At 41.8% G+C, this 26,595-nt stretch overlaps 1 protein-coding gene across 2 annotated transcripts; it reads left to right on the forward strand.

Moving 5' to 3' along the window:
- Window positions 1-25,134, forward strand: arhgap32a (Rho GTPase activating protein 32a). Of its 2 annotated transcripts, XM_056374580.1 has the most exons (22): window positions 1-478; window positions 7,095-7,208; window positions 8,116-8,221; window positions 9,201-9,292; window positions 9,567-9,651; window positions 12,876-12,962; window positions 13,081-13,218; window positions 13,394-13,486; window positions 14,665-14,787; window positions 14,968-15,045; window positions 15,519-15,600; window positions 15,717-15,866; window positions 17,072-17,174; window positions 18,186-18,330; window positions 18,700-18,782; window positions 19,234-19,341; window positions 19,496-19,641; window positions 19,738-19,951; window positions 20,423-20,571; window positions 20,761-20,835; window positions 20,951-21,625; window positions 21,806-25,134. In XM_056374580.1, the coding sequence occupies exons 2-22, from the start codon at window positions 7,120-7,122 to the stop codon at window positions 24,088-24,090; spliced, it is 5,106 nt and encodes a 1,701-aa protein (XP_056230555.1). In that variant the 5' UTR covers window positions 1-478; window positions 7,095-7,119; the 3' UTR covers window positions 24,091-25,134. The 2 variants fall into 2 exon arrangements, with proteins under 2 accessions (XP_056230555.1, XP_056230556.1); XM_056374581.1 differs by lacking the exons at window positions 1-478; window positions 7,095-7,208; window positions 8,116-8,221; window positions 9,201-9,292; window positions 9,567-9,651 and adding an exon at window positions 11,501-11,705.
- The last annotated feature ends 1,461 nt before the right edge of the window (window positions 25,135-26,595 follow it).

The raw sequence follows: 26,595 nt of genomic DNA on the forward strand, positions 1-26,595 counted from the left end.
ACACCACTTGCCAGATGGGGCTGCTCGGGCTTGTGAATATCATCAAGCAGAGGGTCCATGCATACTCCCACGCCTACCTAATATCCGGGTCCACGGTTTTGAAAAGATCTGGGAACCCCGGGGTCTAAAATATCCGAGGCGCGGGCACGAGACCAGTTGTGCGCGCTCCCGGCGGCAAGTGCAGATTCCCAGCAGTCAGTCAGGCAGGCAGGCAGGCAGGCAGGCAGGCAGGCAGCCCAGCCGCGGCTCTCCGGAGTGACTCCCACGCTGCCTCCGCGGTGTCGCACCCGATCACAGGGTTTATCGTGAAAACATCTACCTCAGATGATCAGCTCTAGCCTGTGTGCTTGTTGTGTGTGTGTGTGTCCGGTGTGAGGGGCTCTGCAGTGCGATGCTGACAACATGTTTCCTCGTCGAGAAGCTCAGCGCTGTGCAGCATAGAGGAGGCAGCGGAGTGGAGCAACGTGCACAGTTACAGGTAGGCTGTTTGAACACGGATCGTCTCTAAATATCACGTACTGTACAGACATAACCAGGTTACTGCTTCGTCTGCTGCCACAGCCCTGACGGTGCGTCCTCTACACCTGTTTGAGGCATTTATTTCATTTCAATTGATCAGTCTGACAAAGGAACGTGCGTGCGTGTGTGCGTGCGTGTGTATGTGTGTGTGTGTCTGTGCGTGCGTGCGTGCGTGTGTGCGCGCGTGTGTGTGTGTGTGTGTGTGTGTGTGTGGGTGTGTGTTTACGGCTGACCGGTGATCTGTCAGGCCCAACAGGTCAGAGTACACCGGTGGTAAACTTTTCCCAGTGGATCCCAGTTCCGTTTGTGGCTGGTGTAGAGGACTGGGAGGGGAGTGTGTGTCTGGTTGCATCACAGGTTATGAAAACACTTCAGAGTTTATCTGTCAGGAGGATTTTGGGGCTGTTTTTCTAGGAATCACTGTAATGCAGTGGGTGGGCCCATAAATGATAAAGACTTGGATGATCTAATGCAATACAGTGCAACAGCCCTGCAACAAGTGCTACATTTGTGAGACCTCTTCATTTTAAAGTGTCATAATTTTTTTAAGGATTTTTATTCATATCACCTATTTAGAGCACATGTAAGAACTGTACATTAACCTCTGTGGTAATGTCTGAGGCTGTACCTTGGATTGCATTATTTTATGAATCCTGTACCACAGGTATAAGCTGTGAGGACAAAATAATACACGTTAAGTATTTTATGTTGATCTTAAAAGATTAGTCGATTAATCATCGAGACAGGTGATAATCAATGACACATTTAGGACATTTTTTTTAGCAAAAAAACATTTTTCTACTTAGTGGGAGGTGTGTCGCAAAATAATAGGTATATTTAAGTATTTCATGTTAACCTGTATCGTTTAGTCGTGAGACAACTATATTGATGATCTGTTAATGGTTTTCCAAGTAAAAAGCACAAAATTAGGCATTACATTTGGCTTTAGCAAACTGTTTTGGGCATTTGCCCCTATATTCTTCCATTTTATAGAATAAATCATTAATCAATGAATTAATGAAATTATAAATCTATTAAAAAATTGTCATTTGTCACAGGACAAAATAATAGCCATATGTTAGGTATTTTATGTTGAGCTAAAATGATTCGTCGATCAGGATAGACACAAAAGTAGGAAGTAGGAAGCCATTTTGACAATTGGTTAGTTTTTTCAGTCATTTTTTAAGCAAAAATTCCCAAAATTCACTGGTTCCATCTTCAAAAATGTGAATATCTGCTGATTTTCTTTGTCATATGTGATAGAAAACTGAATATCTTTGTGTTTTGGACTGTTAGAAAGAAAATAATCATTAGCCACAGCCCTGCATTTTATTGTGAAGCCTGCAGGCACAAGTGTGTAGTTTCAAAATAATAGGTAGGCTACATGCTAGATATTTTATGACGTGATGCAGTCCAATACACACGCCACAATCACTGCCTCAAAAATGATTACCCCAGAGTTGAGCCAACTCTGACATCGCTGAACAGGATCTTGACAGAGGTAGTAATTGTTTCAGGGATGTTGGATCGCATTAGGAGACTGTAGTCTTGTATAACTGTGTGGGTGAGTCTTTGTGACACTAAGTATTGACTTAGTGAGCCAGTTGTAAAGTGGCATGGCTATATCCTCCTGTCAAAAATATTTGTCCCACAGAATAACATTTTCTCTTTTTCTCTATTTTCACTACATCATCAGTTTTTCTTGAGGAAATAAATTTGTGCTCTGAACAGAAAGACCTATACTTCACTGCAAGGCTTAGGTTGTCTTCCTTGGTGACAGATCGGCTTGTTAATTAAATATTTGGATCTTTGTTGTCTACAACTTAATCGCCCTGCTGTTCACTCTTCACCTCTGAAGGTTGCAGGACAAAGACTGAGCTGTGACACCGACTCAGATGAAATAAAGTTAATCTCACTGGTAGATATCAAGAAGATTATAGGATCATATGCCCCCCTCCCCCCAGAAGTGACAAAGCTCCAGTAAAGATGGCTGATTTAAAATCATTTCCTGCATTGTGGCCTTCTCACACGAGAGCAGCAGCACACCGGGCATCTGAACACCTCAGATTAACTAATGATGTGTCAAAAGCTTGTGGTCAAACGTTCCTTTAAGGTTTCATTTCACTCCTCGTGTTGCCTCATCCTCAGTCTGGAGGAGCATCAAGTCACGATGGACTGGAGACATGTTACCATGGCAACCGTGGGCCTTTCTCCACTGCGTCTCTCTCGCTTGTGTTGACTGCATTCCAGAGCTCAGAATGAGAGCATGAAACCAACTTTCCCCTTGTTGACAACGCCGGCCTGTCACTTCGTCGTGGGGATCCACAGCAAAATCAAGCGATGTCAGAGATATAGTTTAAGCTGCAATAATCAATATTTTTATGTTAACAATGGATCTCAGGGCTATGTTAATATGAAAGGGGGGACTCATAACGATGAACCTACAGAGAATTATCATCCGACTTCTGCATTTCTTTGCAGCTCACTGTTTTGGTTTTCCGTCTTTCAAATAGACTGTATTGGCTCAGTCTGACCACTCCCATCTGCATTAGTCCAGCTGCAGCAGGCCTAAAAACCTGCCACACATTCCCTGCCCAGCAACAAATGACAGACCCACAAAGTTAGCGACTAGATGGTGAACATAGTGGAGCATTTAGCAGCAGGAGTTGGTGGAGACCAAAAACTAAAGACCAAACTAGACCAAAAGCTAAAGGAACAGCGAATATTGGGCTTATATTCATCATTTGGACACAAACATGACTACAAATGAATAATATTGCTCTTTATCTGCTGGACATATAATTAGCAACTTGGTTTAGGTAATATTTTGACATGCAGCAGCACAAAATGACTGAAAGTTCCCTGCAGGGGTTTGGAAAGTTTATGATGAACATTTTAGGTCCAGAGATATTTCTGGTTTACCTCCTGGTTCGTACTTTAGGTACCAAGTTCTTAATCTCTTCCTCCACATACTGGTATTTGCAGCTATCTTATTGAAGAGGACAGTTCTACAAGCCAAAAGAGATAACGATAAAACAGCCTCTCCTCTTCTTTAGACTTGTCTTCAGTACCTGTTCTTATTAGCAAGCCAATGTTTCTATTTTGAAAATGTGTTTGACTGTGTTATGTTTGTCACTTACAGTCCACCTTAAACAATGTACCGGAAGCCTTTTGATTGCAATTGCAATTCCATAATCTCCTGCAGACATCCACAAAAATACTACCTAATATCCGTACATGAGCTGTATTAGCATTCATGTGTGTCAGTTACACTTAATTCTGTCTGGGTGGATGGAGACTGTGTTGTCAAAACCCTGAAAAAGAAAAAAGTGAAATGGCAGTTTTTGTATTCCCTCTCCATCTCCTCAGCCGTACTTCCTCCCTCCCTAGCCGTGACTCACTTAAGACACATCTGCTGCGTGTTTGTAGCTACAAATATGTAGGCAGCCATTTTTCATGTCAACACGCTTGCTGATACCAGTTTCATAAACAGTGTGTGTGCAAGATTGTGTGGGCTGCCCTATTTTTCTTTAAAACGCCATGTAGGCCATCAGATACCGGAACGACATCCTTCTGTGCTGCTACAGTCTCCTGACATCAGAACAATGTCTCTGCCTTTAAGTGTGGCAGGTACACGTCATCTTTGTTCTTGTATCTGGAATAGTTTTGCTTAATGCTTTGGATATGACTGATAGAGATGTAGTGGAAAGATGAGTTCTTCCTGATTTGGAAAGATGAGTTCTTCCTGATATACAGCAGCTGTGTGCAGTGTAGGTTCCAACAGTAAATCGGTGTCAGAGATTTTGAGGTACTTGGTTCACCATTGTTTTATTTTTTCTTGCCTGTAATGCTGAACAAAGTGTATGTGCCACCCATTTTCCTCTGCCATGGACAAACGTGAGATCACCTCCTAAAACTCGGACTTTTTACAATCGTGACAGTCTTTTTATAACCCAAGCTATTTGGGCCATTTCAAGAATACTCTACTTTTCCTGTATTGTGATGTTCATAATAGCAAATGGGTGCTTGCTATAAGGCATTCACTTGTTCATATGTTCCTCTCTGTTGTCTTCAGTTCTTCTCCCACAAGGTCTTTCACATAGAAACAAAAGCCCATGACTCCTTCACCAGGCAGGCGGTTTTAAAGCTCACAGCAAGCCAGCCTCCTCTGCAATGTGAAGTACAACATGTTCCTACACTTGAAAAGACTCGCTGTCTGATGTGGTACGATCAGCAAGGTCAGGCATTGTACTGTGTAGCATGCAACATTTTTTTTTATCATAGATTGCAAGCAGCCGCTGGCATTATCTGTCCTCCATTAGCACACATAGTCCAAATATTTTAAAAGAGGTGATGATGATCGCCATATCTTGATGAATGTGCAGCACAACTTACTTTGTTTTATGTTGTCCTAAATATCTAAACTATACAAGGAGGCACTAATTATATTACAAGTACTCCCAATGCTCCCAGTTTCACATAATTTGGTGACATGCTGCTTATTCATATGACTTTCCAAAAAGGTTTTCCCCAAGTGACCACCATCCAAGAGTGCTTTCTAAACAGTAAATGAATTTCCTGTCTGTTTAAGGCATTGGCTCTCCCCTGGCAAGGGTATGGTGTCTATTAGAGAGGAGATATAGTATGAGATGTGGATAGAGTGGAGTCCGACCTGGCCTGTATTCCTGTCTGCCTGCTCACATTCTGCTGAGTCAGGAGGCTTTGTGGAAGTCAGTCAACAGCAACTCAGTGGGGCTCCAGGCCAGAGGGGCTGGTGGGAAACTGCTACTACAGCAGCGGCTGGGGTTGATGAATCTACTTGTTACTCCAAACATTTCCGTGCTGATTAGCAAATCTGCTTAGGGAAGAGGTAAAACTGCCTTGGTGTTAATTGGAAGGATTTTTTTTTCCAGTGCTGTAGTTGTATGCCTTCGAGGTGAGGTGTGTGAAGGGCCCTTTATTTGCACCCACATGCCCTCAGGTCACTGTTTAACACGAAGCACCTGGAAGCTAGTTATGGGAAGATTGTAGAGGAACATTATGAAGGGTCGAGTTTCACTGCATCAGGACATTCCTTCTGCTTGTTTACAGTACATAAAGAGAGGAGTAGTAATTATGGATTTTGGTAGAAAGTGAGAGCGCTAGGGGCTGTTCCAGTATCAGTCTTCTCATGGATCCAATATGGTCCAGAAACATGTAGATATTTATTCAATAAAAAAGAGTAAATATCAGAATTACACTTTCAAATTTCCCTTGTGGACTGGTAAATGGCTGGATTTCAATGTTATCTATTAATTTTTTTTATTACTGAAGAACAACAAAGAATTTATGGACTGGTCCACACAGGTAGAACATCATGTGCTGGAGCGTAACATGACCCCTGGTTTTGTGTGTGCCAGTTAGTTTGCAGCAATCTGATTGGACGTAACATTATTCAGGCGTATGTGCCATATGAGTAGAGCAGCACTGCGGTGAAGTGGTTGAATGTTTTAGCTGGGCGTGCGTGGGTTTTCTCCCACAGTCCAAAGGCATGCAGGTTAGGTCGACTGACGACTCTAAATTGCCCGGTGGTGTGAATTGGAGCGTGAATGGTTGTTTGTCTATATGTGTGCACTCCGCCCATCACCCAGTGGGAGCTGGGTTTTGTTCCAGCCCCTTAGATAAGGATAAGCAGATACACATGATGGATGGATGATGGCACCATATGAGCACCTTAAAAAATAATTTCTTATTTGATATTGTATTTAAGGGGTTCAAATTTGCAATTAATCAAATCATGTAAATCTAGTTAGCCTAACTAGCCTAACAAGGCCCCGAAAGCACATTCATTGTGTTTCCGGGGCCTTGTTTCTGTGTATACATCCATTCCTTTTTTGTTTTTTGTTTTTTGTGGAAAGAATAAGAAGATGACAGCAGTGCCTTAAAGCATTTGTGAGAAAGCTGGGATGGGCCAGTGGGTGTTTACTCACTGTTTGTTTGGTGAACAAGATATGAACCTCAGTGGGTTTTTGCCTGACATGATGGGGGTTGATTTTCATTTCCGGGCGGATTATTCTTAATACACTTAGGTCAAAAGTAACCCATTCATACCAAGAGTGTAGAATATCAAGAGTCTGGAAAAAAAATCAAAAGAAATATATTCATGAGTGATAAAAAAAGCAAAAATAACTGCCCTAAACCTGCATATGTTGTTCAGGGACGTGCACTGAAGCTGCTGTGGCAGTCTTGACATTTCCATGAGGGGGATATGAGTATGTTTTCCAGCTAAAACCTGTCAGTGCTCTGATAAAAAAGAAGCTGATATTCTCATGAACCCATCATATGAATTTGCAGCCTGACATGCATTATCTCTGAAGCAGCCCTCGGCACTGTAGCATGATGTCATCGCACATTACAGTCTGGGCTCTGTGGATTGTAGCCTTGAGAGTCGCGCACGCTGCAGCCTCAAGTGGGTTAACGTCTGGCGGCTTTATTGCATCGGACTCTTCCTCCCATCTTGTACTCTTTTACCCACCCACCTTGCTTCCTTCCCTCGTTCTCTCTCCCTTTTCCCTCCTACTCACGTTTCTCTACAGCGCGCTGTTGCAGTAAGGCAGCATCATGGAGGCTGGATGTGTGGTTGCCGCGGTGATTGAAAATGCTGCTTCAGGACCCCAGGGAGAACCAGGAAGTAGTGACGTCCTTGAGGGGTGAGTTACTCTCTTTTTCCTTGTTTCATGTCAGCTGATCGGAATTATGTAAAACCATACAAATGCACATTAAAAAGTATGTGTAAATATTACTTGGCCGCTTGGTCATTTACATGTGTTTGCATTTAAATTAATAAAAGTTTGAGCAGTTTAATGGTAAGGCGAAAGCATGACCCTGTTTTCAGAGTAAGACAGAGAGGAAAACTGTTTAAAGCGCTATCAGACCCGAAGCTCATTGTATTTTCTATGAGTTTACATAATATCTATGTAATTAGATGTGTCACAAATGACGCTGTGTCTGTGTTTCTGGCCTCATGTCCTGATCTCATCAAGCTGAATGACTGTGACAAATTAAAGGCCTCTCTCTCTCCGTTCTTTGTTGCTTATAAAAGTTGAGCTGAATGGACCTCACCCTTCGCTCCCGAGTACGTTGAGTCACATTTCAAGTGAAGGTTTTGTGAAGCGCTCCCTTGTGGGTGGATTGCCTTTATGACTTTCTGAATAGACAAGCTTTGCTTTCCTGAGTGCATTCAAAAGACACCATGGCTTTTTGTTGACCCCTTGGAAGATGCAACCATTTTTCAGACTAATCTGTATCAAGGATGAATGTAATGTATTTGTTCCCGTCTAGACTTGATTGGAACAGATGATTAGATTCTCATGTTTTATTAATGATGTTACAGATTCAAGCACCACAGTCCAAGTACAACATGTTTTCTGGGCCATGCTGGTGCAGTGTCATGATTTGAGCCCAAGCCACATATTGTGAATTCATCTCACTCACTTGCACCATCTGGTGTATTTCTAAAAAACTACAAGACTTTTTTTTCTGGAAAACCTCACACTGCATGGATGTGGACATGTCATTGTTCTTTTGTTTTGACTCCTGACCTGTGTCTCTCTGCAGAGATGTGCTACCATCTACTGACCTGGATAAAGAAGATGCCTTACCTCAAGCCACCAACAATAATCCTCTAGAAGAGAAACAGCCACAGGAGACATCCACTGCCATGGTACACACCCACACACACAACTCTGACTCATCACGTACCCACAACAAATACATAAATATAGAATAAAAAGTACATAAAAATATATTAAAAAGATGCATAAACCAACAGACATGTCACCCTTCTTCCATGAGGCTGCACTGGTTGTGATTCACACAATGGTGTCACATATTAATGTAACTGAGGTCATATGTCAGTCACATGACAGCTGTTAGTCACAGTGATAAAGGTATGGACAGGTGTAAATTTGCATTTGAGGATGTGTTACCTGAGAGTGAGGAGGCGTGTTTGATAACTGCTGAGGTAAAGGTGTTTTGACAATATTGCCTCCACAGTCTTTCTTTACATCTTCATATTTCTGTGGGAGAATTAACTTCCTGTTTTTAGAATCTGTGTCTCTTGGATCAGTGAAGTGCAATAGATTTTTATGCATGTATTCTTTTCTTTATAAGCCTTTTTTTATTTAGATTTGATACAAACATGACCAATATTAATAATATTAATAACAATATTCATAGACAAACACATAGACCAAGAACAGCCTTAATGTTCATATATATATTTAATCAAAGAATGACTCAACTTAACTTAACTCATATAACATAATATTAGCATGAAATAACATTACATAGCTTTACAACAAAGCATAACGTAGCATAAGAAAAAACATAACTTTAGCATAGCGCTGATATAACATAAGATATCATGTCATGATTTACAGGAAACAACCTAACATAGTTTAACATAGTATAGCATAGTATAAGATTAAATTAGTTTAACATAACATTAGCATAGTTGTAGCATACATAACATAACATAACATAACATAACATAACATAACATAAGCTGTATGTATCTTGTGTCTGTTGCTGCCCAACCACTTTTTTATGGTGATCCACATAATCATTCTTGACTGTAATCTCTTCTCCATCAGTTGTCCTGTGACTGACACTTAGTGATGTTTGCTGTCTCTGTTTGGCAGGTGAGGAGCGATGATATCACAGAGCATCCAGCCGAGCCCCTCCTGCGCTCCTGCGTCAGCACGGCTAGCATGAAGGTCAAGAACATGAAGAAGTAGGTGCTCCCCGTGACAGTGTTGCTGCTATTATAGGCTGTAAACCAGGGCTCTTATCCAGGCCAGTGAAATGAGGACCTATAAAATGATGGGCGCGGCGCAGACAGACAAGTCAGCCTGCTACATCTCTAACCCTGCTTTCACACACAGAGGCCTAATCATTCCCTTCCTCTTTCCCCACTCTTTTGTTCTCTTTCACTTTGCCTTTTCTCTCCATCACAGTGACATTGTGTTGAATACTGATGAGCTGCTGTTGTGCTGTGTTGTATATAGGCTGACGTTTCCCAGAGGTCACTTCCCCAGGTTGGCAGAGTGTGCCCATTTCCACTATGAGACTGTTGACTTTGGCAACGTTCAGGTGAGCCTTGAAAATACTTACAGTGTGACTTCTGCAGCTGAGAGTTACTATATTTAGAAATTGTGTCTTTGGCCCAAGTTCGGTGGCCATTTTGGTGAATTGCTCCAAAAATGCCTCATTGCTGAAATGCAATGAGGCAATTAAATCAATATGCTTGTTTGTCTTTTCTGGACAGTCGTAATTGCATTTTCCTCCCTTTTCCTGAAATACCACATTGGTGCTGTCAGTTCTGTTTTATCGGGGCATCTATGGAATACAAATTTGTCCAGAAGTATAACCTGTCATGCAGAGATTATTATGTTTTCACTACTACAGATGTTATTAGCCTCATTCATGTTGAAGCCATGATCTGATTCCAGTTATGTGTTAATCCTCTATATTACAGTATATTAATGTCACAGTCATCCGACCTCTTTAAACTTGTGATGCAGGATTTTAGTTTGACTTGAGCACATGATGTCAGCCAGTGAGTAAATAAGATACAGTACTTTCTTGGATAGACAGCTGAGTCTATCTAGGAATTGAGGGAGATAAGTCATTTGAGAGTAACCAAACAATAAAAGGTGTGAGAATATATGATTACAGTTAAATTTAGCAAGAGGTAATCGCTGTATTGTGGGCTTTCTTCAAAATATTGTCACATGGCAGCATGGCTCGCAGCATTGGTTCAACACTGAAATATCTAACTATTTTATATTGATCTATTTTATACCTGATGATCATCCAACTCATTACTTGGACATATGAACTTTTCTAACTTTAAGAGAGAGTATATTTGCAGCAGTGATAATGAGTAGTAGTGAAGCACTACTCGTTGGTCAGTCATGTGTGGAAGTGGCTGTTAAACGACTGGTTAGCCTCGGTGCAGTTCAAAGTGCTTGCCAGCAGAGTGCAGCAGTCATCTCTCCACAACCAGAAGCACGCCAGGATAGCTTAACACAAAACAGTGTGTGATCAGTGCATGCACACTGAGGGGCTGAATCCTTCCCTACATGTAGCATTAATGGACCAGAATGTAGCAGGCTGGATGGGACTTAAATCCCAGGATGCTCTCACTCTGTTGGGTGAACGTCCTGCTGTGGCGGCCATGACCAGTGTGGCTTAATCGTTAGGGTGGAGGCAGGTGAAGAAGCACAACAGCTTCAGTGACCTTGAAACGGTCCACAGGGAGAAGAAAAGCCGAGCTGAGCTGGGAGAGAAATATCAGCGTGGGAGACACACTGACAGTGAATGCTGCACTCACTGCCTGCACATACATATAGAAACATAAAGCAGGCACATACCACCGAGATTTATTTCATTTTTGTATTTTTAAGTTTGATTAATTTCTTGACATGAGTCTTCTCTTATGGTATCTCCCATGATGCATTTGCCTGTCTGCATTCACAGACCCTGGCGGCAGGGAGGGAGGGAGGGAGGGTACTGATCAGGTCTTGCAGAATAGCACAAGGAGAGCAGACTGTCTCTGTCTGCAGCCTCCCTGACTGATTCCTCCCCAGATTAGCTCCAGTCTCGCCTTGAGAGTGGAATGAATGAGAATTGTTTTGAAATGAAGAAGGGTCGCCTATCTATCTGGTGCAGCCTTTGCCTCTGTGTGATGGATGAGCTTTTGCATCTGTGTGTGCCGGTTGAGCCCATTTAATGCCAACCCCCCTTTGCCACCGGAGAAAGGAGTAGAGAGGGGGAGGGCAAGATGGAGAGGGTGGAGGGAGGCAGTGCACAGGAGAGGGAGGAGGGGGAAGAGATCGAAAGAGGGAGGCAGGAAGGAGGGGAGGGGGTGTTAGACACACAGAGGGAAGCATCCTCTTTTCATATTTTCTGCTTTGAATAGCGCAGTAAGCGTCTGGTGATCCAAAATCGTGTGAATGAGCATTTTACGTAAGGCGGCAGTGGACGGCAACCAGGCGAGTAAGGAGCAGCATTTAAAATCTGCTGCCCTCAGCCAAGACTTGGCTTGTTGTTGGAGCTTAGTGAGGTCCAGGACTGCGGCTGCACACAAAGGGAGAGCCACTTCCTCCAGTTGCGGATGGATATCTGAGATGCCTTAGTGGCAGGTAACAAGAAACGTGTTTTAGATTACATGTTAATTTGAGCATCTGGTGCCAGATGTTTGTGAATGAATAACATATTGCAGGTATGTTTCTGTGCAAACGGCTGAGGTCTGAGCCGTGTTAGCGTGATTTAGATTAGGAGGACTGATCTGTGAGGTGTTAGCATCATAGAGGAAGTGGTACTCAAGCATGCCTTCAGTGATAACTTTAAGATTTTTGCTGTTTCATTCCATAATGTTTAATTTTTATCAGGTTAGCTTTTTGTTTAATAGAAAAAAGGATCTTGGTTTATCTGTATGATTATGCTTCCCATCATCCTTTTGGCCTTTTGACCCTCTTCAGTACTTAATTTAGCTTTTTAGATCGGACTATTACTTCCAACAGCTTTTCCATCATGACTCATTTAACAACAATTTCTCATTCTGGGTTCTTTGTCAGTCTGGTTTGCTGTATTACTGTTGAGCAGTAACTAGGTCGTTGTGTGTTGTGTAACAGTGTATGTGGATGAGCTACAGTTATAAATAACTAGAACTTCCTTTGGCTTCCAGGTCTTTGAAGTGTCTTTTACAGAAATGTCTATCAACATATTCCCAAACTCCTGCGAGGCTTTGATCTTCTCAGTTTTCGGGTCATATAGAATATTGGTGAGGAGAAGGCGAAATCTGTTCTAAGTCTACACTGCCTCCAAGCGCCGATATCTTAGCAGCTAATGTATTATACATTTCATACTGCAGGATTTATGGTGAAGTGAGAATATGAATCACTTCTATGTTGGCAGCACAGGAAATATACTCAATTCCCTAAATAAACTTTATCATAAAGTCTGACATGTTCAACGAGCGTTTGTCAGAATTTCTGACAGCTCATTTCTAAATTAAACAAAAAGCAAATTTTATTGTATTTTTCAAAAATGTTCATACACATCTTTTTTTCAAGCTTGTCTTCCCATGATTCAGTGTTGCTGGAGTTTTTAAGGTTTTATACCCAGCTGCTCAGTGTAAAAGGAGTTTTACTATTTAATGGAAAAATGGGGTTTGACATGATGCTTTTCTTGTATACCAGGTCACATACAGAGAGGTTGTTGTATTATACTCATCCATTATTTAGAATATGAGTCCCTCTCAATATTAGCTCCTCTGACGCTCTGTTTTTACTGGTTCCCTTCCCTCGTAGTTGGCCTTTGCAGAGGGGCAGAGTGAAGGACCGAAGGCTGGTTTAGACTCCAAAGAGCTGGTCTTTCTGGTTCAGATCACCTGCCAGGTACAATTACTTGTTATATTTATATATATATATATATATATATATTGTATGATATCGCAAATTGGTTAGTAATGTTTTTCTTCTGTTAAACTGCAGTTTCTCATCTTTTCTTTGTCAGGGTCGAAACTGGCTGGTGAAGAGATCCTATGAAGACTTTCGGGTGCTGGACAAACACGTGCACTTGTGTATCTATGACCGGCGTTACTCCCATCTCACCGAACTGCCACGATACGACACGTTAAAGGACACTGTTGAGGTACCACAGAGCTACAATGGCTTTCTCTATGATCTGTAACTGCTTTAAGTTATACATTACAGATTAATTAGGATTAATCTGGTAATCAGATCTGGTTCTCTTTCACGTTGCATGGAAAATGATGCTTCATTTGTTATACTTGTATAAATCTTGCCAATCTCATGTTTCCCTTCAGTCAGTAACGAAGATGCTGGCCACTTACCTGTCCCGCTTCTCTGCCATCGCTGACAACAAAATCAACTGTGGTCCAGTATTAACATGGATGGAGGTATCAGTTCTTCTTATCAGTTGTTTGCTCATATTTGCTATTAATCCTGCGCTCTACAGAATGGACCCCATTGTTTAATATTCACTTTTCAATATATAAGTTTGTTTTAATTCACTTTTTGTTTTATAAATGCAGCTCAGGAAAACTATACATTTCAGTTTGTGTCACATATGACAAGTTTGTGAGATGTGGTAACATTATACAGCTGGAGATGTTGTGTAAATTGGGTTTATATTTCCAACTGTTTGAACTATGAGGTTTCTTGTGGGAGGTTCCTGGTATTTTTTAATTGATTTCAGTTTTTAACCAACATGTTGGAGTAGACTTAAACACTTTTAATCTCCTCTTTCCTGTAAACACATTTTTAAAATCAAACACATTCTGTAATAAACTGATAATTGGCTGCGTTTTGATGCATTGGTCAGGGTCTCCTCCACTCTCAGCAAAAATATTAATAACAGTAAATAAGAAAATGTATCTTTTATTGTACTTTGTTTTGTTATGTATGTATCAATTTTTATTATAATAACTTTATTCATATAGCCCCTTTCAACATAAGGTTACAAAGTTCTTTACAGTAAAAACAAAGAGTAAAGGTCAGTTCTAAAGCTCACAGGTGTGATGTGGTCTCAGAGCGTGTAGCTGTGTTTTGTAATAATTGATTGATTTTGATGTTTTGCCTGCTGATACCAGAATTAAGTGCTCTGCAATAGTCAAGTCAGGAGGAGCTTAAATACTTTTTTCTAGATCTGCAACTGAAAGGAATAACCTGATCTGGTTTAAATGCCCTGGTTGGACAAAACAGAATGGCACAATTTTATTCACCTGAACATCAAAAGACAGCTTTGTTCAAAAGTACACTTATGGGCCTCTTTTTTTAACATTATTACAAAAGGCACCTGGACTAGATTAGAAATGATTAATGCTGTTACTACAGCATCCAATTCTTAATTTCAGTGACGCAGGAAATAATAAAAGAAATATTGGTGGTATCAGGCTTTATGGGAACACACAGCTGCGTATCATCCGCCTGGTAATGAAAATCATTACTATGTCTAAACATGATGAATGAATCTAGACTAGCTAACTCTCCCTACTTCCAGCCTTTGAGCAAAGAAAACATGACTCTAACTAAGGAGAAGGCATTTCCTCAAATGTCAGGCTGTGTTTCCTTTTAGATTGACAACAAGGGGAACCATCTGCTGGTGTCTGAAGAAGCCTCGATCAATGTCCCCGCCATCGCTGCTGCCCACGTGACCAAACGCTACACAGCACAGGCCACAGATGAATTGACCTTCGAGGTACCCTCTGAGACACGTTGTTTATCACGAATAAGTCATTTTATCATCAGCTGGCAGCTCTTTCATTTTTTTAGCATTCCTTTTTCCCTGCATGTTTTTGCACATGCATATTTCTGATGCCATTTTGACACGCTCAGCTGTGAGCAGATTATTCACATCTTCACACTGTCTGTGATCCAGGTGGGCGACATTGTGTCGGTGATAGACATGCCTCCTAAAGAAGACACGGGCTGGTGGAGAGGGAAACATGGCTTTCAGGTAAAACATCTGCTGCGCTTCACTTCGTTCGCATTGTGGTCGTATCAGGCAGACTGCAATCTGGACTTTGATTATGTCTGATAGAAATTAATAGTGAACAGCTTGTCTCTTCTTCCACTGATGATAAAGTAGTGACTAAGTAAAACTTTTCCAGGGAATTCATATTCAGAGATAAGGACATACTGACTGCTTGGGTTCCTATTTGTTCCTGTTGAATACCATATTTTTAAAATCGCCTTAGTAAAGAAAGGATTTGTCGCTGTGACACCCATGGATGCTCAGCTAAATAAGAATGGAAGCCAGCAATGTTCAGCCCGAGGCAGCTTGTACCCTCATGCTTACTGACCTATTTTTGCACCTTCACCCTACAACAGTCTGCTACAGCACTAAACACCCCCAGTGGTCCTTTGAACTTACAAGTGTATCACCATCTCTGGCTCTCCTATTTACTCGGCTCTTCTCTCTACTTGCAGGTTGGTTTTTTCCCCTGCGACTGTGTTGAGCTGATAAATGACAAGATTCCCCCGAGTGTTCAAAGCTCAGTGCCAAAGCCAGGTACTCTTCAGTGTGCGTCTGTCCTGCTGTTGATGACTTATTTAAGACATGCTCCCAGGATATGAGTCGGATTGATTTAAAGTGGCTGTTATATGTGTGTGTGCTGTCTTAATCAGTGTGTAAGAAGCATGGGAAGCTGGTAACATTCCTGAGGTCTTTTATGAAGTCTCGACCGCCACCACAGAAGCTGCGTCAGCGCGGCATCCTCAGAGAGCGAGTGTTTGGCTGTGACCTGGGGGAACATCTCCACAACTCAGGACATGAGGGTAAATTATTCCTGCAATGGTTTCTTTTTTCATTTTCTCTCTTATTTCCCTTTGTGTAATTCTTACCTGCTGGCAGTTCTCACCGAAATGTTTCACATTTTTAAATTGTAAATACCCCAAGAAGGGATTACCCGATGGATCTGCCGCCTCTATAGTGGATTTGTGATACATTGCTGTGATGTTTGATGTGAATTGAGTTGGTGGTGTGAATAACCGTTTTATGTTCGACAGCAGGGTGTGATTCTGCATAGATCCCTGAAGATTTGCCAAAAGCTCTTTCTTAAGTGTGTTTTTGAAACAGGCCTATGGTGCAATAAGCAGGTTTATGTCATGTCATGTCAGTTTATGCAGAGTAATGGATTAAAGCTACATGGGCAACACTGTAAAATAAGATGTAAACCAGCGCTTTCCAAACCGTTTGGCTTGTGACCCCTTACAATGATGTAATGCCTATTTGTGACCCCTCCTCGCGCGTTCAACCATAGAGTGATTTATGTTTGAAGAGGTAAAATTATAGTATTTCAGTATTTCACATGAAAAAAGGAGGGATTAGAGAAAAAATAAATAAACATCATTTTGTAGGGCAGAAATGTGTTTTCTGTCTTTGTCTGATAATCATCTTGTTTTGTATTTTGGAATGATCCCATCACCAAACAAAATGACACGTGTGACACATATCTCAGAAAAATAGGTCACAAATATATACAGTACTTTATTTAAAAGGCTAAATCATTTCCTAAAACAGCTGAGCACTGTACATTTTAGCAGATGTTACTCAAACAGGAGTAAATGGTGCACAAGCTGCAGATTAATACACATTTGGTTGGCGAGTAAGTATTCACAGCAGCAGGACTGTATGTGCTGGATTCACTCAAAACAGAAATTACAGTGCACATATTCATAGTAATGAAGGAACATGTCACCCAGTGAAACTTTGTGGCTCAATGGTTTTGTTCTTTTTGTGGTATTTGAAAAATATAGACTATCACAAGAGTTATCCTTTTAATGTGATTTGTGGAGAATTGAGATGCCAGCGCTTGCAATCACTAGTTGTGTTCTTACATGAGCCATTCTGTGTGTCTGGTGAGGAATTTGTCTGAAGATATCCAAAATGAACGAGAGTGTGATACTTACAGCACTTTATTTGTGCTTTATAGAAACGTACTGTTTCAGCCTCCTCTCATGACTGTGACTGTGTCCTATAGTCCCACAGGTTGTGAAGAGCTGTGCTGAATTCATAGAAAAGCATGGAGTTGTGGATGGAATCTACAGACTGTCTGGGATCTCCTCCAACATCCAGAAACTGAGGTTTGTGTCCATTATGTTCATGACATTGATTTAATATAACACAAATCAATGTGACAGGTCAGGAATAAGCACCGAACCTGGGGAGACACTTTTCTCTCCACCTGAGACCCACTTCTTGTAAAGCAGTACGCTGAAAAGTGCTACACAAAACTGATTTCTTCTAATGACTAATATGCTTTATACAGTATGGTTTGTTGTTTAAGAAAGACTCTGATAATGGTAGGGCTGCAAATGTGTTATTGCTTGGCAGGTGACTGACAAGTTGTGGGTTTCTATTTAAATTTGGATAGTCAGTATGATGCATTTAATGATTCGAAAGCAGTTATTAGAAATAGACTGTAAGAGTCCACCATCAACATGATGGACGCTGTTGATAGTGTTGTTTTTAAGCTGTTTCATCTGAAATCCATCAAATACAATGTCTTTGAACCTGTGCAGCTTTGAGCGGCTGTAATTATCTTTTTTTATGCTTGCCAGGAGGAATTCATGAAACAAAAACTCCCATCAGTAGATAATTTGGGAAACATATAATCTGATGTGGTGTTGACAGCCAATTATGCTGACTTCTCTCACATAAAAACGTGTTGACTGTCGCCACATCACATCTCATTGTTTTAGAAAAGGATAAATATCTGGTGACATGTCGATGTGTCTCACAGTTTATACTCATTGAGGGCGTTGAAGTGGTTTCTTCTTTACCTGCTGCAAAGAAGAAGGTTGCTATTTTTTAATTGGGGAGGAATATTATTAGAGATGGAAATCATGTCAATTATGATGCAGAAATTTTGTTGGGTTTTTCTTTTTTTGCACTATTATCAAAGTACGCCAGAGCATTTCAAAAGATATCAGATCAAAATAAATCATTAATTCACCAAGTACCATTACCAAGTCAAATAGTGGCTCATAGTGTAAAAATATCCTCCTTGTTTTTGTGTTTTCATACTGACAGATGGGCAGTAGGATGACTCCCACGCTGTTCTATATCTTCTTCTTCTGTTTGTCACTGTCTAGGCACGAGTTTGACTCTGAACAGATCCCAGACCTGAGCAGAGATGTCTTCAGACAGGATATCCACTCAGTGGGCTCTCTCTGCAAGCTGTACTTCAGAGAGCTGCCCAACCCTCTGCTCACCTACCAGCTCTACGACAGATTCTCAGTAAGGACCAGAACATTGAAACTGGGGCACAGATTTTCGGTTAAGCATTGTCAAGAGATAAAGCTGGATAGCATAGGAAACATTCTAGTTACCCAGTAAACAAAAGAAAAATATACAAAAAAAACAAACAGAAGAATTCATTTTAAAATTTCAGCTCATTTGAAGTGCTGCTCAAAACAGAGTCATTGCATCACACTGAGCTTTCTAGGAACAGCAGGGGATGTGCATGCTAATAGCAGATTAAGTGTGCCGAAACACTGGCTGCTGTGAATATAAAAGGATAAAAAGAGAGCGAGAATGTTAAGGCAGCTCCCTCTGCTGTGATTATCAGCCTCTCAGTGACGTGCGCTTTATCCTCTGTCTACACAGGAGGCCGTGTCTGCAGCCACAGATGAAGAAAGGCTGGTCAAAATCCACAATGTCATCCAGCAGCTGCCTCCTCCACATTACAGGTCAGGTGTTAGGCTCACTGCTGCACCCTGGTGGTCTGAATTGGAAATGTTTGATCTCTAGAAAAAGGGAGTGCTGCGTCAAAACTGTCTCTCCTGCGATGCTCATTTGAGTCTTTGGAAGATTAATGCCAGCAACACCTTTTATTTTTACTTACATCTCAACCACACATAAAAACCTCTTTGAGATGTGACTCAGCTCTAGATAAAAATGTCACAATGACCCCTTTGTACAGCACAGCATTCCTACTCTACATAGGCATCTTTTTTAACTAAGTCAATTCAAAGTGACATTAATCTTGCTTCTCACCAGATGCACTGAACTCCTCAGTTATGACTTCATCTGCTGGCATTCTCCCATGAACCAGGAGTAAAAAAATGTATTGTCTTAAAGCAAATAATTTGAAATTAACAGGTGAAATTTATATTAAAAAATTGCATTCTCTATCCACAGGACCCTGGAGTTCCTCATGAGACACCTCTCCCACCTGGCCACCTTCAGCTCCATCACTAGCATGCACACTAAAAACCTGGCTATTGTCTGGGCTCCTAACCTCCTCAGGTGACTGTCGCTAACTACACCAACGTCTGGCTGCATGCATTAGCACCGTTAGCACTGCTGTTTCACTCTAGCCTTTCTGTGACAGTGAACTGGGGCATGTCTCAGTGGTCCAGAGCTGTGAATTAGGTTGTGTTGTACTCTGACTGTGTTTCAGGTCCAGACAGATTGAGTCGGCCTGCTTTAGTGGCACAGCCGCGTTCATGGAGGTGCGTATCCAGTCTGTGGTGGTGGAGTTCATCCTCAACAACACTGAGGCTCTCTTCAGCCAGAAACTCAATGCCATCATAAGGGAAAGCACTGGTAGGTCATTTTTATTTACCTCAATAAAATAAGAAAACAAAAATGTAAGAGAATATATGAATCTCTAAGGAATTTATCTGAACACCTCAACTATAGGTAACAACACCTTATCCAGACCTAAGTCCCTGCTGGTCTGCTCCCCGTCCACAAAGTTACTGTCTCTGGAGGAGGCCCAGGCTCGCACTCAGGCACAGCTGGGCTCCCCAGCCACCACCCCCTGCCTCACCCACAGTGATTACATCGAGGTCGGGGAGGGACCCGGAGCTCTGCTCGGCAAGTTCCACACAGTCATCGAGCTGCCGATGGAGAGGTACATTTATGGACCACCAGAGCTGTCCTAAATGTTTGTTCTTCTTGCACATCACTCGACATTTGTTCTTTTAGCAGTTCAATCGTGATGCTTTGTAGTGTGAGTAATAATTCATGTTTCTTCAGTGCTGAAATAATTGGTTGATGCATCAATTAGTAGATTGACAGAATATGTGTAGACAACAATTTTTATAGTTGACTATTTATTCAAATCATTAATTAATCAAAAATGCCAAACACGGCAAAAAAAATGAACAGTATTTGAACATATCACCATAGACACTGTTTTATGATTTCTTGTAGACTGAATGATGAATCAGATTAGAATATAATAAAAATAACTACTGCTAGCAGCCCTATTTTTTTTGTTTTTGTTTTTGTCATTTTTATTTATTTCTGCTTGAATGAAGTGACTTGTACTTTTGTTAGATGAAACGTCAAGTGTTGAAAATTATTTGTTTCTGTGTCGTAGCGGCAAACGGCCTCCTGCTAAGGCTAAGAAGTCTCCTGTGGGGAACTGGCTCTCCTTTTTCCATCTGGGCAAGTCCCATTCTGTTTCTAAACGCAAACTGAAGCGACACCCAAGTGAGCCTAACGAGATAAAGAGCATTGCACTGCCAGGTCAGATCACTACTGCTGTTACACGGCCAGAGAACATACCACTTGTGTACCTGTACTTTTCAAAACCTCGTAATTAATTAGCACCTGTCAATTTCTTCAGTTAATCTTGACGGTTGTATGTGTTGAGTTGTTCCTTTAGAGGTGATGATTCATTTTATCGAGAAAAATAATTTGCTGAAACATTTGCAGGTGGAAGAGGGGATAGCGGCACATTGCGCTCTACCAAAAGTGAAGAATCTCTCACCTCTTTGCACAATGTGGAAGGTAATTATACATTTAAATCGTACACTGCAACTGGCTCCCAGTAGTTGACTTTATCTGTATATTTGTGACTACTGAAGACTCAGTTTAAATTTACGTGTGCATTTTTCCATCTCAGGGGAACCTCCAAGTTACCGCCCGCTCAGACCTCGTTCGACTAGCGAGGCCATTTCTGCCGTCAGTAGAGATGACCTTCGCAACATCAGAAGTAAAGACGACAACAAAGCCCACTCACTGAATGAGAGTCGTAACGGTGCTGATCGTGCTCACACCGCACCGTGTATTTCACCTCCACACCAGGAGGACGATCTCGATCTTTGTCCGCCGGCTGCGGGCATCTCTACTTTGGACTTTGACCCCATGTCTTTTCAGTGCAGCCCACCCTCAGCAAATCCTGGGCCGCAACACAACCGAGATGGAAATAAATGGAGGAAGAGTGCAGGTTGTTCTAGTGAATCTGAGCCAATTTCCTCACCAAACAACAACATTAGTTACTCTCAGTCTCCAGATATTAGCCCGGTTCTGGGTAAAGGTGGGAAGAAGGTTACCTCCAAGCCGCTCTCTCCTAAACTCAGGAAGAAATCATTTAAGACCCAAGCAGATGTTCAGACTGCATTCGCCTCTCAGCCAAGTTTCCCCTCCCCTTCGCCCCCGGTGGAGAAATGTGAAGCTCCAGTGGCAGATGGAAAAGAGCCAAGAGCGTCCTTCCAACACTGCAGCCCACTCAGCACAGCGAGCCAGGCATCAGCCCTGACCGACCTCAGTCAATCTGCACAGAACCTGCCTGATCCAGGTGAGTACCACTCCTCTTTAACATCATACATAACATTTGCTGAATATAGTTAGTATCTATTTAAATAATAATCCATTCTGTAGTTTCTTATGAAAGCTTTTGTGTCCTGTCCCATCATGTCTTACCATAGCTTTGTTTGTCCTGTCATACTGTAGCGTTGTTTGTCTTATCCCTCCCCAGGAACAGATAGACTTATGAGTTCAGTGTCTGTTCTCCCTCCTCACCCTCCCTTGACGAGTGCTGCACGCAAGTTGGCTTTGGCTCTGGCTGAATCTGCCCAGAAGGCCAGCAGTGGCTCTCAAAGAAGAAACAACATCCCATCGCACCCTTTCCCAAGACAGGAAGCTTCTCACTCCCAGGACAGACCACCCCGGCCCTCTGTTCTTGATCTCAAAGTTTACCCCCAGGAGTACTGCAGCCCTCACGTCTCCTCCTCTGTCTCCCAATGGCAAACATCAGTGCACAGCCCTTTGGAGAGCCTGTGCTGCCCTCACCCTGTTCATTTCCCACCTGCACATCTCTGCTCGGAGCCATCGCAGGTCACTGACGGACAGGAGAGCATGTGCAATTTCACACCTAATGTCAGCCCGCTTGGTTCAGGGAGCTTGGATGAAGGCAGTGCAGAGAGGAGGGCCCGCAAAGAGGAAAAAGAGTTTAGAGATGTCACACAGGCAGAGCCTACCTATCAGAGCGTTGGTGTTTCAACACCCACTCAGCCTGTCTGCTCGGCTCAGAGCCCGTCAACTTCTCCCGTTTATGTGAACACCGACTCCATCAATGTCTTTAATTTCCGTGCGGTTCTGGCTGAGACCTCCATGCCTGCCTCCATTGAGGAGGTCCTTCCACGGCCATTACAGCCCTCCTCAACCCATAACTACAGCCCAGAGGAGGACAGACCTCTGGGCATTGTTGAGGATGTCTACAGTAATCATCATCATCATCATCATCATCATCATCATCGGCCAATTCAAGCAGGACAAATGCCTGCACCTCACTGCCCACGGCCTGACGCTCTGCCACATCACCTTTCAGGGCCAAAAAGCATGTACAGGCAGTCCTCTGAAAGCCGCTACAGCACTTTAGGTTTACGACACCCTTTGTCACCTCAGTACAGACGTTACCATAGAGATGAGCACCTTATCAGTGGCCGGCACAGGCAGCAAGGTCAATGGCAGAGGTCAGAAGATAGAATAGTTGGGCATCCGGCCATCCGGAGGGCTCGCTCCTTTCATGCCCCTCAGATTAGTCACTACGAGCTGGCAGAGACAGAAGTCCTGCCCCCTGACACCATGTTTTACATCGAGCAGACAACAAACCAAGAGGCGCCCTATCAGAGGCTGATTCAGACCGGCATCCACCCTGTTCGGCCACAGTTTGAGAACACAAATGCCGACTACCGTTACGGCACCTACACAGATAACCCAATGGATGGTTCCTGCTACTATGTAGAGCCTTGTCGGCAAAGTGGTATCCGACACAGTCAGTCTTATACCATGCGTAACACGAGGGAAAGTGGACAATCAGATTACTACAACTACTCTCCACGTCGTGCCCCCCCTGTGAACAGGGAGCTTTACATAGAAAGCAGGGACACTGTTGTTTACGAGGCAAGAGACGCAGAAGTTTTTGAAAGAGTTGTATACCAACCAGTCAAGCAGGAGAATAAATCCAGACGTAAAAATACATGTCCAGCAGTGTCTCCTTATGAGAGTCCTGTCTCACCGACTGACACAAGAAGCAGAGACATAATGCACACAAGGAGCAAGTCTGACCCTGGAAATGCCTGCCTCCTCTCCACCGACAGAACAGAAAGTCAAAATATTGTTGTTGCTACATCCCCAACGTCCATGAGTTCTCAACAGGCAGACCCAGAGGGCACCAGGCAGCTGTGTGGCCACCGGTCAAGCACAGAGCTAGGACCATCCAGGCGAATTCACATCAAAGAGAGTTCCCCACAGCAGCCACTGCTTCGCAAAGTCCCCTCACTCCCAGAGAGGGACTGTCTCAACCTCAAGAACATTGAGCACAAAGACAGAAGCCATACGCGAGGTCATGACCAGGATCGATTAATGATGACCAATGCTGTCAACAGCTACTCTGGTATTGTGAAACCCAGCATCCTCAGGAGACCCGGGCGGTCGCAGAGCACCAGAGAAAATCGTCACCACTATCATTACCACGGAAAATCCCCTCTGGATCCTGAACATCTGGGATCCTTTTCCACTCAGCTCAACAGAAGGACTCAGAGCACTAAAGTCAGGCCCACACAATATGACCACATGGAGGGGTATTACGCAGCTCCCAAACTTAAACCCACAAGATCCGGTAAAGCCATGGCCGGATATTTGCCTGGCCAAGGATGCATGTCTCCCCGTGGGCACAGACTGCTGTCCAAGGCTCTGGGTCATGAGGCTTTTTGTCATGCTGCACTGAGATCAGAGGCCGGAGTCTACGAGGGATTCTGACCACTGGTTTTTATCTGATTCTACACTGGGGCCAAAGGAAAACAGCACTTTATCCTCTGCCAGACCAACAGACTGTTGCGTTGAAAGTGTGTTTGTTTTAACCTTCAAGAGCTGCTAAAAAAAAGTGTGAAGGGAGGCTGCTGATGAGGATTCATACTGTCGCCATCACTGGTAGTTTCATATTTTGCAATGGCTTTTGAAGACGCTCAAAAGGGAAAAAAATGAATCGTATGCAGATATTGTCTTAAATTTAGGGATTTGAAAATAACAGTGTGTGGGCATGTTTGAGAAAATGATGGCTTATATATTTTATTTAATGTCTAAACAACAAGAGATGACAAGCTAAAGTAACAGGTTTTATTAATATGATTTTAAAGTTCATATAGGAATGTGTATAAATAACATTCATTTCATAAATGTATTATATTTGTATAAATAACACACAGCTAACATGTGGCCAATGTACTGTAAATTTTGTTTTCTATTCTAGTCTGCTCAGACTTCAAGCACTTTTGAGGATAACTGTGTATGAAACACATTGTCTTAACGTGGTGTACATGAAGCCTCTTGATATACAGTATATATTTTTTTCTGTAAGAAATGGCTTGCTCTGAATCATCGTGAAAATACTTAATTAGCACTTTCAGGAGGTTAAAATGGATGATAACCTCATGGTTTCCTAACTTTTCACATTTTTCTGTCACATATTGTAAAATGCAATCTTAACATAACAACGAGTGCTACGATTTCAAGGTCAAAGCTACCATGGCAAAATATGCTAGACATAAATGCAATTCAGCTCATTCAGTTAGGTGAAAAAGTGTATTTTGTACGGCGATGTGGTTTTGTCACAAAATGAACATTTCTTTCCTCTTTTAAGGAAACTTTTAACAATGTGGTGTTTTACATGAACTATGATGTTGTTTTATTCATTAAAGTTGCTATTTCAAATCCAAACACGTAGATGAGGATATTCTGTTAAGACATGTTAAATGCATTATTTTAGTGAGAGTCTTAAAAAAAATAAAAGTATATTATCAATGATTATAGTTTGTTGAACTCTTGTGTCATGGCCATATTTTAAAGGAGAGCATCTGAGATGTGCATGTTAGAGTAGGAGCTCCCAACATTTTGCCTCATCACCTTTTGAAAGTAGGGGATGGGCGGTACCACCAAAGAATTTTCTTTTAATCCAGTACAGAAAAATATCATCCCTGTATCACATATATCAAGCTATACTTTTTACTAATAAAATGGCTTACATTAGTAGGGGAGAGCCATGTGTTGGTTATTATTATATATATAAACGCATCATTAGGCTAAATAAATTCAATTAATCATTTAATCACGTTAAAACACAACAGTTTGCATGGTAAATATTAGGGGTCCGACCAATTGGACGTTCTAGCCTCCTATTTATTTCTTTCTCTATTTTAAATTACACTCCTGTAACAGTGTCGCACTTGCGATAGACAATTTACAAAAAGGATTTTTTTAAAAAATCAATGGCGCACAACCAGAGATACAATTATTACAAATCTGCCCATTCTCGTTCCTTGTGACTGGTGCCCTTACCCACAAGGCAATTTGACACCAATTGAGTGGTCGCAGATTCAGGTGTGTTGCTGGTTAATGTAGCGCGTCAATCACTAGCTGCAAGCCCAGCTGAGGAGTTGGCTACAGGGGTCTGGTAAGATCATTTTTTATATATAACTCAACACTCCTACATGTATTTGCATTGACAGTATTATAGTTTTCAATCCCAGCCGACGCTGATTCAGGTTAAAAAATGTTATTTGAGCAAACCGTCGATTTCTTTATAAGACGATTATCCGGCCGTGTTAGAGAAACTTATGGGCACTTAAAATATTTACTGCATTCCTGACAGTATTATCAGAATTGTCTAACACGTTTTTAAACTTTTGGATGGAATATATTCCTGTCTATTGGAAATTTTTGTTACCTGTCCAGGTAGGCGGTGGCTGCCGTTTTTGTTTTGAACTCACACATATCAATACCAATATCCATACTTTTAAAATCAGCTGATTCACTATTATGTAAGAAATATGTCATGATTTACTACATGAATGTATTATTAATAGGCTACTTCTGGATGTATTGTTATTACTACCATTTTACTTGTCACTGTTATCTACCACTGTTTTTTATTTATTTTCTACTTTATGTTAAACACAAGACAGTTTTTAATGGTAAAACAAACGGCAAATGTTCATTATGGGAGTTTTCTAATCTAAAGAGGTGATCACTGCACACATGCACATGCAGCAGAGATGCAGCAATTAGAAAAGTGTTCCAGGACAGAAATTAACAATTATTATCAGATTGAATCATCTGTTGATAAGCCTTTTAAAATTTTTGATTAATCTAGTGTTTATGTGTAAATGTGTCCCAACATAAATAGTGAAGCAGAAAAAAGATTTTAGGGCATAATGCACCATGGTGTTCACTGAGGAAGTCCATCATAAATTCAGACTAAAATAAATT

Source organism: Seriola aureovittata, chromosome 4 (assembly GCF_021018895.1).
Source record: "Seriola aureovittata isolate HTS-2021-v1 ecotype China chromosome 4, ASM2101889v1, whole genome shotgun sequence".
NCBI lineage: Eukaryota > Metazoa > Chordata > Actinopteri > Carangiformes > Carangidae > Seriola > Seriola aureovittata.

What these genes read in the sequence shown, in the direction of transcription:
- arhgap32a (XM_056374580.1), top strand. Translation starts at nt 7,120, where the DNA reads ATGGAGGCTGGATGTGTGGTTGCCGCGGTGATTGAAAATGCTGCTTCA. An exon ending in CGTTAAAGGACACTGTTGAG is followed by an intron (nt 13,219 to 13,393) that starts GTACCACAGAGC and finishes GTTTCCCTTCAG; the next exon opens with TCAGTAACGAAGATGCTGGC. An exon ending in ACAGAACCTGCCTGATCCAG is followed by an intron (nt 21,626 to 21,805) that starts GTGAGTACCACT and finishes ATCCCTCCCCAG; the next exon opens with GAACAGATAGACTTATGAGT.